Genomic DNA, 10,427 nt, shown 5'->3' on the forward strand with positions numbered 1-10,427 from the left:
AATTCCGTCAGCGCCAGAGCCTCGCGTCCCTATTTGCGTCGTTCCCGCGCATATTTACAACCTCGAGCGCGCCAGTCCAGTGCCTCCCCTCAGCTCTCTCTGTGACGCGAAATCTCTTGAGCTCAGAAACAATTTCCATCATGTCGCCGACGTCACGGCTTGTGGGAAACCTCAGTCTTGGCAGCACCAGTGCCGGGTTCTGCATTCCATTGCGATCGTTGTCATGTATGGCTACGGTCGGGGAATCAAGCCCCGCAAGCAGGATCGCCTCCCACGCCGCCTGGAACAGAAAGACGCCGTGGGGGACGCCGGCTCGGACCTGCGGTGGCGTTGCGGGTCCGACGCCGGTGCGCAACGAGGGCCTATTTTTTACGTTCCGTACGTACTCTGTGATAGCAGGTTGGTAGGCGTGCTCATGGTTGTTACCAGTCTCCTGGAAGAAGCATTTCGGACCGACCCATACGGAGACTTCGTGCGTCAAGGAAGGTACCAGGCGACTCACGGCGAAGGCATCGTTTTGATCGAGTGACAGGTTTGATATCTCGTGGTGTATCCTTTCTGGGCTTACTATATTGGGGTCGACAGGGGAGGTTCTTCCGGCAGCAGTAGGAGCAGGATAATCGACCGTTGTTCGATCTTCCCCAGGCCGTGACGGGGATGGTGAAGGACGTTGAGGTGTTCCCATACGCGATGTAGTGGTTTCTGGGCCCCAAGTATGGAAAAATGAGAATTCCGGGGGTGGTTGGTCCATGTCAACCGTCATGCTTTTCTCGTCATCAGTACTTTCACCAAGTGGATCTTGATCAGAATACTGATCAAACTCCAGTCTCAGATGCCTCATGCCTTTTAGCATGACTGAAGTCCTCGGTGATGCACGTTCCATCGCGAGTGCTCGTCGTGTGCTTTCAATAGCTTGCTCCTGCTCGTAAAGAAGTCTGAGAAAGTGCTTCAGCTTCTCAATCAGGGGTCCAGCCGAGCGTCTGGGTAGGTTAGTCAATGTAAGAGATGTTAATCTCGGGTTCATATCAGGTACGAAGCCATCGCCAGGCCATGCGAGCTCTGCACGCGGTAGAAGCATCGTCTCGGCCAGCCAGGCATCTGCCAGCGATGAGACCTTGCTACCCATCATAGCAATTGTTGGCACCTGTGTGGCAAATGAATGGTGCAAGTACAGGCTTCGCAGGCTGGAAGATATTACAGGTCGGTAAAGCCATGAGGAGCCCAAGAGGCCATAGATGTGCGACTGACGATGGTAATACGGCGAGAACAAGGTTGAACGGGTTCTCATCAATGTCATATCGCACTCAAAGTACCCAAGATTCCCTCTGCATGTTTGTATCATGCTTTCTACACCGACCTGAGTAATTTGGTTCTCTCTAATGGCGAGATGGGTAAGGCCGCCGAACCCACGGCATTGCCTCGACGCCATGACTTCCTCCACCATGTCAGGAGCGACATCTTCACCGGCCCCTCCTGCAACTAAGCGGATCAAGTCATCTGGCCCATCACGCAGCAGAGTTTCCAGTCCATTTGGTCTTTGGACGAAACTTCCAGACTGTTCGTATGCTGGAGAGTCGGCAAAATGCCTCTCTGGGTGGCAAAATGAGGCGCTCAAATCAGATTCCTTGATTGTCATACAGGGCCTAGCTTCATGGGTCTCCGAAGATTGCAGAATGGTAACCTTTCCCTCGGCATCATAGTGTGTCTCGGACCAGAACGAGAGATTGGGAACACAACAGGTGATTATGGCGCCAAGGCCCACATCGGTGATATTGTTGCAAGAGACATCGAGGCTCCACAACTGACGACCGAACGCGTTGCATAGGGCCTTTACTCCGGCATCACCCAGCTCTCTGCCGCGAGCCTTGAGTACACGCAAGCATGGCAGAGTACGAGACCCAAAAGCTCCGGTGGTGGCTGGAATCCGCAACGAGCCAGGCACTTGTGAAATATCAAGGTAGACCAAATCTCGCGTGTACTCGGATACAAAGTAGGAAGCTGGCAACTCAGTGTTTGATCCCGCGATGCTGAGAAGAAGTGGCTTGTAGGGTGGCAAGTCTGAATTCTGCTGCCTGGCGGTCTTGGCTACGGCTGCGGCCCTGGTAAGTGAGCCAGGGTCAAAGGCGGGATGACCATCCAGTAGGAGACACCGAAGTCGGGGGAACATTGTTGGGAGGCGACGAATAGTGTCCTCAAGGGCCTCCTCGACAACCGAGGATAGGAAGTCTGCCCCAAATGTGGCAAAGTCCCTGAAGTCAAGGACCAATACTAGAGCACGGGTCGACTCTCTAGCAACCTTGACCGACCCTTCAATAAAACGACGAAGATACCAGCTAAGTTCTATCCCGAGCATGGAGTAGCTTGTTAGCAGGATAGCATGCATGGGTATGGAATGCAGCTGAAGGGGCTAGGCTCTGAATAGCCTCGTCCATGTTAGTACAACGGAGGCGGTCAGGCCCATGCAAGGTTCTCGTGGGGGCATATGTCATTGTGAGTGAACAGGAGGTAGAAATCGACAATCAAAAAGCCCTCACCTTCGTTGCGATCAAGCCGTAGCAGCTGCACCATGCGCAGGGGATCGTTCCATAGACGAGGTGCACAGTGGGCATGCAGGGTACGCGAAGTGAGACACAGGGTCGTGTAGCTGGAAGCTGGTACATACGGGGCGACGATGCCCCAAGGGTCAAGCTTTGTCGTGGCCGCCGTGTAAGACGGCAACCCCGAGGTCTTCATTGTAACGGTACTGGCTGGTATTGTGCTGCGTACAATATCGTGGTGCAACTGTCCTTTTCCAAGGAATGCCACCCCTGCTAGAAGCTGTGTGTGAATGGCTGGGGTGAAGCCATGGGAGTGGAACCGAGGTCTTGATGATCTAGCAAGTCTTGAGCAGTCTGCAGTTATTGAAGTACCAGAATAGACTGCAGCTGACGAACATCGCAGGGCCCCTAAAGATACTAGAGATTTCAACCGGTCCCGGAGATATTGTTCCGGGTAATCCTGGTGTAAGAGGCGACAGGACTGAAAGCAGCGAATGTAACAAGCGGCTTCAGGAAGACACACCCGCAACTGTGGTATAGGTATAATTGGGGTTCAACTGTCTGGAGAATCTATTCGATTTGCTTTTCTTTTTGGGGTAGGTATGCAGATTGCTGCGTGCTGTAGATAGGCATGTAGGTAAGTACCTACTGTAGGCGATTGATAGTTAAAAGGCAGGGTACCTACCTAGTCAGGGTGATCTACTGGTCCCTGTCTATGGATGCCCCTTCAGCAAGTCAGGCAGGCGGGTTGGTCGTGTGGTGAGCGGACGGGAAGCACTTGGGGCTGATTTGCGACAGGGATCATGACGTATCGACACGGACGACTTAGATTGGCTCCCACATCGAGGGCTGGCTACTCTATGTATCCGTAAGCGACTGGGCGTGCGTTGATTGCGACGAGCGAAATTGATGTTTGATTGGATCGACGCCGAACACCACGGGTATAGTTGACGACTCGGGGACGGGCGTTCGTGCGGGTTGAAAAGCAAAGATCGACCCGCAACAGACAGGCAATTGATAGGCTAGCAGTTGGCGGTACTTGATGATAAAAACCTAAGGTGGATAATAAAGGACTCACCGTTTATTTATACCTGCTGAGCTGTATGTAGAACAGACTTGAGCCTTTTTGCCATGACCGTAACAGGTCGTGGTATTTTACCTGCCAAGCTGAGGAAACCCGCTCCGCATGCTGAGGTTCAGTGAATTTAGGTACGGTGCTGACCCATATGTAGAATAAGGAGGTACCTATTTACCTAGGTATGCCTCGCGTTCGGGTGCCCCTAACTCGTTGTAGCATCATTTCGCCTGCCAAGACTGAGGATACATCAGGTGACCTGCGGCCTCGTTCTTTCATAGGTACCTTAGGTATCACACCCCGTAATAGACATTCTCTTCCTCATCCACAGAATGCCCTCTGCAACTGCCGAGGTTCACTGTTTAGCGTCCAGGCTGGGTGGGTGTGGGACAGGGCTTGGTGGGGTAAATGTTTCGAGATTATCCACTTTCAACGACCAATCCAAATCTGTATAATTCGAATGGAAAGCACCTTGACCATCGTTCTTTCCAGGTTCGTATAAACCCTGCCTTTTCGCATCAAGAGCTAGAGCAGGCATCTCAACAGTTTTATCCGAGGTATTTCCTGTGCTGTCTACCTCTTGTGGTTTTCCACAAAGTACCTACTTAGGTACCTACCACGCTACCTAGATACCACCTACCGGTAAGTACCTGCCATCCTGGTTGGGATAGAGACTGCGACCTGCTATATTTGTGCTAGGTATGGAATTTGAGGCTTTCGTCGTCTCATGCCAGTAGTCCTTTCTACCAGCTTTTCACCACAATGGCATATGAGCATGTTGGGGTTCTTATAACACCCACAATCAACGACCTTTTTGAGCACCAAAACAGCCGGGTATAATATTCTTGTTTTTGCTGACTTGGCTTATACTAAACCTTTACCACTATGGGTGTTTTCTATATCCAGTAATATGCAGGCATGGCTCAGAATGTACTGGACTGGACTCTAGTGGCACAGAAACTACCTAGGTACCTTATCTGTGGGCTGGTCCTGAGGCTAGGCTGGCTCGGTCTGCCCTTGACCGCCCGGTTATTCCGACAGATGATTCGTTTCCTGAAGCACCGAGAGTAGGTATCACCCACTCTTGGTAGAGCCCCTACCCATTCATGGGGACAGTGGGTCTACCAGTGCTACCTTCCGTCATCCATCGACGTTGTATTCGGGCATGGCTCCGGGCTTCGCTCTAAGTGTCTGGTACCTACCTTACCTAGGTAGGTAGGTACCTTATGGTTGGTGCATTACCTCTTTCAATTGCTTTTATCACTCTACACGAATTATCGAGCAGCCAATACATAGGTACATAGGTACAAAGGTACATCAGTACCTAGGTACCTTACCTTATCTACTTTACCTACCTAAGGTACCTTGGGCTTGCTAGGTACCACAGCTGCGTGAACCGCTACGAACTGGATCCCATAAAGAGCGACAGATACGACCCTGACCGAAGGGTTTGAGGGTCCCCATATTGGGTCACATTTATCAGGCTTGGCTTGTTGGTTCACTGTACATACATTGTTTGCCCAGGAGATTCAGAGAGGTCAGCACAACCGAATCTTTAGGCATACATACCTTCAGGTCTTCACTTATCAGGAGGACATTATCTCTGGACACAAGTACGTATGCCATTGTCTTGTCGTTAGCTAGCCCCAGCTATAATCCAACACAGCTGAGAAATCATTCGTCAGGACCAGTGAAGTGTTACATCCACTGCTAAATTCAGACCAGGTAGGTATCTTTTCTGACAGACAGACACATCATGTCCCGCGTTCCCCGGCACAGCAGACATGGTACTGGGGGCCGGTGTTCCACTGCATCTTCGCCTAGCATCTGCTACCCTCTACACGTGCACCACAATCTGCGTCTAAGGTCAGTTCTCGACACATTTGTTCCTACTAGTAACCTGGTGATGCGATAGCAACCCATGTCCGCATTCATTCAGGGGGCCCTGATGTGTTGTATGTGGTACTTGCTGTAAGCACCTTGCCCTGCTCTTGAGTCCAATCGTCCCCCATCCCCAGCCCCCCAAAGACCTAGATTGAAAATCTCGGTTTTCCCGTTTTCTAGGAGCGGATGACAGAAGTTCCACGCGTCAATTTCCCGCTCACCCCCCCTAAGCGAGAATTTCAAATGTCGTATCGCAGAAATCGACGGCCTTGCAATCCCGGGCCCCGCCCCTTGATGTCGAAAGAGCTCCAGTCATCCCATGTCACCTTCAAGGTTTTCCTGACCCGTCTAGGCCGTGGCACCTAATCTAGAAGGGCCTGGTTCTGATGCAAGCAGCGAGCCGTCCCGACAGTTCGGTTCAGTAATCCGATTGTGGTAATGCTTATCCGCCGTTCCGTTCTAGGAAGCCGATCATGGATGTATTAGGGTGAAAGAACAAGAGGCTGGTCTGGGCTTCAGTCTAGTAACGAGCAGCTGGGGTATTGCGTCTCATCTTTCGTGGCGCCTGTAAAGATGCCTGATACTGCAAGTGTCCCGTCTTCATATTCTCAAGTTAAGTGCACACTCTACGGACCTGGCGGAGAAGTAATGCAAGAGTCGAGATTAACACTTTGTTCAGTGTGATGATACTAAGCATGTACCCATCTCAAATATACCAGGCCAATCAGATCCACTATACCGATTGTTGCAACCAGGGGTCCCTGCTTGGTTGCAGCGCATTGCATTGCATTGCATGAGCCGAGTTGCCCTACCATTTTCATGGCCTAAGGGGCTGCTATTTGGGGTCCCTGCTGACGAAAACGTCGAGAAAAGAAGGACCGAAGTGTTGGCTGTGCCGTCGCAGCAATGCTTCTCTGTCCCCCACCTGAGGTCATGTGTACCATACCAAGCATACTTCTGGTACTTCTGTGCACACCAACTAACATCACAATGACAACCGCCACACCCTTTCCCAGTCCTTGCCATCAACATTTGGACCCCGCAACAGGAACCAAATTGAGAATGGAACCTGATATGGACCAAGGATTTACCGGACCTGGTCCCAGGCCGCTGCAAGCGTCCAGAAATGGGGACGCCTTGCGAGCGTTAAGCTCCCAAGCGCCTCAAGCGCTGTCATCCGATCCGCGCGACTGCTGTCTTCAGACGCCCTTTTGATCCATCATCTCATTCATTCTGTCCCAGAATAGGAACCATTTCGGGGGCAAAGAACCGCTCATTCTAGCCCCCACTTGATCTTGTCATCGCTACCATAGAAAAGTCAGGTATGCCGACTCTTTGGTTGCCTAGGCCTCATAATTCTCAGCCAAGCCTCTTCGCTACCAAGAAATCACCAGCAGTCAGGGTTGATCACGCATCTAACTAGGTAAGAAATCAAGCTTTGTTCTGAGTTCTGACTTTACAGTACAGTACTTACAGTGCAATCTTTCAAAAGACCAAGCAATCCATTTCCGTTAGAAATCAGAGTCTGGGCTCAGCAAAAGCTCTTGTCCCAACTTGTTCAGAGTGTTGACCCGGTAAATCTTGTTCCTGTGACCTTCTTTATGATTCCCGGATGAGCTTTTGTGTCGTGTAACAAATACATGTATCAGCCTATCGGCATCTCTTTGGGGCTCGGCAGCATCAGAGGTTTGGTGTTAGGTTCGTTTATTCCGATGAAGATCATGAAGGTGATATGGTCATTTTCTCTCGAGTACCAGTATGCCGTTGGGCCAGGAATCAGCAGCAATACAAGGTATAAGCCATCGAGTGTCTGCATTAATTAGAATTAGTTGATTGGAAAGCAGGAGTAGGGGGGAAGGCAGCATTGTAATACCAGCTAGCCAGGAGCTCGTCATAAAAATGCGCTAAAAAGGATGGACTAGTCTAGTCTAGTTCTGAGTATGAACCATAGATATTTTAGTTACACAAAGCATGTCCGTCCAGACGATGTTCTAGGTAACGTCGGCTGAACTTTATTAGTACTGGAGCCTGGCATAAAAGAGACCACAGCGCTTGAAGTTAGTATTTCAAGTACAGTATCTTAAAGTTGTTCCCGGAAGGTCAGGTCACGAACTCAACTCAAATTCAGGTTCATCTTTCCCAGTCTGCTTGGATGTCGTTAGCTTCCCATGCAATGTTCTTAACCTCCCATGTCAGCATTTCAACAGCAACACACCGTCAATCGATTCCCCTCCATTAAGGCCAACTGTTGCTAGATTGCCACGCTGAGATTGGAGGTCACCTTTTTTTTCTCTTGCTTTGTGGACCTTTGAAAACCCCCGCCATTTGATTACCCGCACCTGACCAAAAAAATATCATTGCATAAACCCTGCCCTTTCCCCTCTTCTCCCAAGATAAAGTGGGAGATCGGTGGCTCTGTGGGCTCTCCAAAAGCCTGTAAAAATGCTGGAAAAAGGTGGGAATCATAAGATGCTGAGGATGGGGGGGCCGAAGAAAAATTGCCCGGGTAGCACAAGTACCCGGGCATTTGGAACCGAGGAAAATCAAAGTCGAGTTTTGTGCCACCCTCCTTTCATCCTTCCCCCCTTTTTTTCCTAAAATGTCATTTCCGCTCCAGAGAATGGAAACTGAAACATACAAAATGCCCCGAGCATATGAAAGCCAGGTTGGCGTGCCTGGTTTGAAAAAAATAAATCTCCTGACGCGTCTGAATGTGGGATCGGATGAGCCACGCCCCTAAGTAATTAGTAAATACAATGGGAATGAACTGATAGTGTCTTGGTTTAGAAAGCCTTCCTTTTACGTAAAGAAAAAAAAGTAATCAGTCATACATACAAATTCCTAGCCCTAGGAGTCCTTTTGTAGTGCCCAGTCTAGATAATGATGTCCTAGCGTTGTCTCTCACGTTACGCCATGGATTTGTTGAGGACGTTGAGGTTTCCATCATACTATAGGCTGACTGACTCTTGAATCCATTTCTCAAGTGGTTGCAAGAAAGAAACCAGGGGGCGATCACGGTGTTGAAAGCCTTTTTTATCGTCACTGCAAGGGTTTCAGGGGCCGTTTCGTTATTTACGTCAATGATCTGGGTGAGCCATCAAAACAGGCCCTCGCGCTCTTTTTTTAAATTTTTGACTTTTTCTTTTTTCAAAATCGTTCTGTTGGCAGAATAAGCCCATTGCACAGATCCAATATTCATCCATACAGGCAAGAAAGCTACTGATCTAGACCCAAGCAAGCGGCGAAGCTGATGTGCTGTGAGGCAAGATGAAGGAGAAAAAAAAAGGACGCGTCTTGTCCCGTCGCATCCGAGATGTGGCTTGCGGCACTTGATAGGCCCTGGTCTACCCTTCTAGGCATTCGAAATGAGCAAGCCCCCAGTCGCCATGGCTGTGTCCTCCTCTCACGGCCCTCTTGTCTGTGCTCATCACACTCAAGTTCAAGCAGTGGGACATATTTATCTTTCGGCATTTTTTTTTTTGCTCAGTGTAAGGGTTATACAGCCTAGAACCGCTAGTTTTTCTCTTGTGTTCGCAGCCCTGTCCATGGATCTAGCTCGAGCTTTTCCTCTTTGGCGTCTCCGATCAGGACGGGATAAAGCCAGGGACGTGTGCATCGCAGGGATTGAGTGTCGGGCTCTTTTTTTATTTATCTGTTTTTGGTCTTTCCACCGTTCCTGTGTGCGAACTGTGGGTGATTCTTTTCTTCCATTTGTTCTGCAGGTTCCCATTTGCTGGAGTGGATATTCCAAGCATGTAGAAATGGTACGACTTTGACGTGGTTGTGATGTCGCCCAGGGGGGGTCCCACACACCACATTTTCCTTCCCCTCCAATACTTGGGGGAAGTAGGAGGCATACACATTAGCCATCATTTTGTGTACCTACCTGTCCCGACACATCTGTGCATATCAGAAAGCCCACATTGCAGCCATGTTGATAACTGATATTCTTCCTGCGTATGCGGTTGTATTGATTTGCTTCTGCTTTTTGGGGGTTTGTGTATGACCAGCATGAGGCTGAGTTGATCAACTCAACGCTCCACCTTTTGTCCTGTGGCTTGATTTTGTTCAGGGTGAAAAGCTAGGTGTGTTAAGGTCAATACCCTTTTTGATAGGGTCCAAGGACCCCAGTCACAAGAGGTTGTTCGTACTTCGTATGTATTTCCGGAGCGGCCCACATTTTCCGAGGTTATACCGATAATACCAAGCATACCATGTAATAATACGCAAGTTAGATACATCTACTTTCCCAAACCCCAAGCCAACCAACCACCAATGACCCCACATATACTGCAACACAGGCAAGTCCCAAAAATACCCGGTCGGATACCGGAACAGTCACAGCAACAAACAGCAGAAGTAATAATTGGGGACTTTTTCTCTTGTTTGTTCCTTAGCTGCCATTTGCCAGTGAACTAGTACTACTTCGCAGTTTCTTGTACTCTACATACCCTTGCCAAACCAGGGTCGATCTCCAATCCCAGACCTAGCAAGCTAGGTAGGCGGTCAATTAATTGCTCCTGCTGGGATTGCCCTGGGATTAGAGTACAGGCAACAGCTGTGGCTTTGGGGCTGCTTGATGTTGTTGCAAAACGGGAGACCGGTCAGTGTAATTCTAGAGATGAGAAGAAAAAAAAAAGAAAAAAAAAAGAAACGAAAGCGGGAGTTCACGTATGATCAAGCAAGAAATCTGTGTACGCCCTTGCATGTCTTTGACGGTGAGTTTTTTGATCAGATCAGATCCAAACGTAGAATTATTCATAAATCTACTAACTAGGTAAATAGCTGTCGACTCCCCACTTGTTCAGGACGATCAGAACAAAGCGGCACCATGTGGAGCTCCAACCGTCTTCTTCACGCATATAACAAGATGTAGTTGAAAAATTATATGCGTTCAATAGACCCTTTTGATGTCTCTGAATTCCCCCCCC

General features: G+C 49.4%; 2 protein-coding genes across 2 annotated transcripts; both read right to left on the reverse strand.

Annotated features, from left to right (window-relative positions):
* Window positions 1–7: 7 nt before the first annotated feature.
* On the reverse strand, window positions 8–3,675 carry PgNI_05524 (uncharacterized protein; the record flags this gene model as incomplete). Its single annotated transcript, XM_031125555.1, has 3 exons — window positions 3,223–3,675; window positions 2,535–3,156; window positions 8–2,340 (listed from the first exon to the last, which is right to left on the reverse strand). The coding sequence occupies exons 2-3, from the start codon at window positions 2,731–2,733 to the stop codon at window positions 8–10; spliced, it is 2,532 nt and encodes an 843-aa protein (XP_030982747.1). The 5' UTR covers window positions 2,734–3,156; window positions 3,223–3,675.
* Window positions 3,676–8,076: 4,401 nt separating this feature from the next.
* Window positions 8,077–8,551, reverse strand: PgNI_05525 (uncharacterized protein; the record flags this gene model as incomplete). The annotated part of the gene is made up of 2 exons (XM_031125556.1): window positions 8,077–8,203; window positions 8,332–8,551. Coding segments are annotated over 2 exons (333 nt in total), but the record flags the coding sequence as incomplete, so codon positions are not given.
* Window positions 8,552–10,427: the final 1,876 nt, after the last annotated feature.

This window comes from Pyricularia grisea, chromosome I (genome assembly GCF_004355905.1).
Source record: "Pyricularia grisea strain NI907 chromosome I, whole genome shotgun sequence".
In the NCBI taxonomy this organism is placed as follows: Eukaryota; Fungi; Ascomycota; class Sordariomycetes; order Magnaporthales; family Pyriculariaceae; genus Pyricularia; species Pyricularia grisea.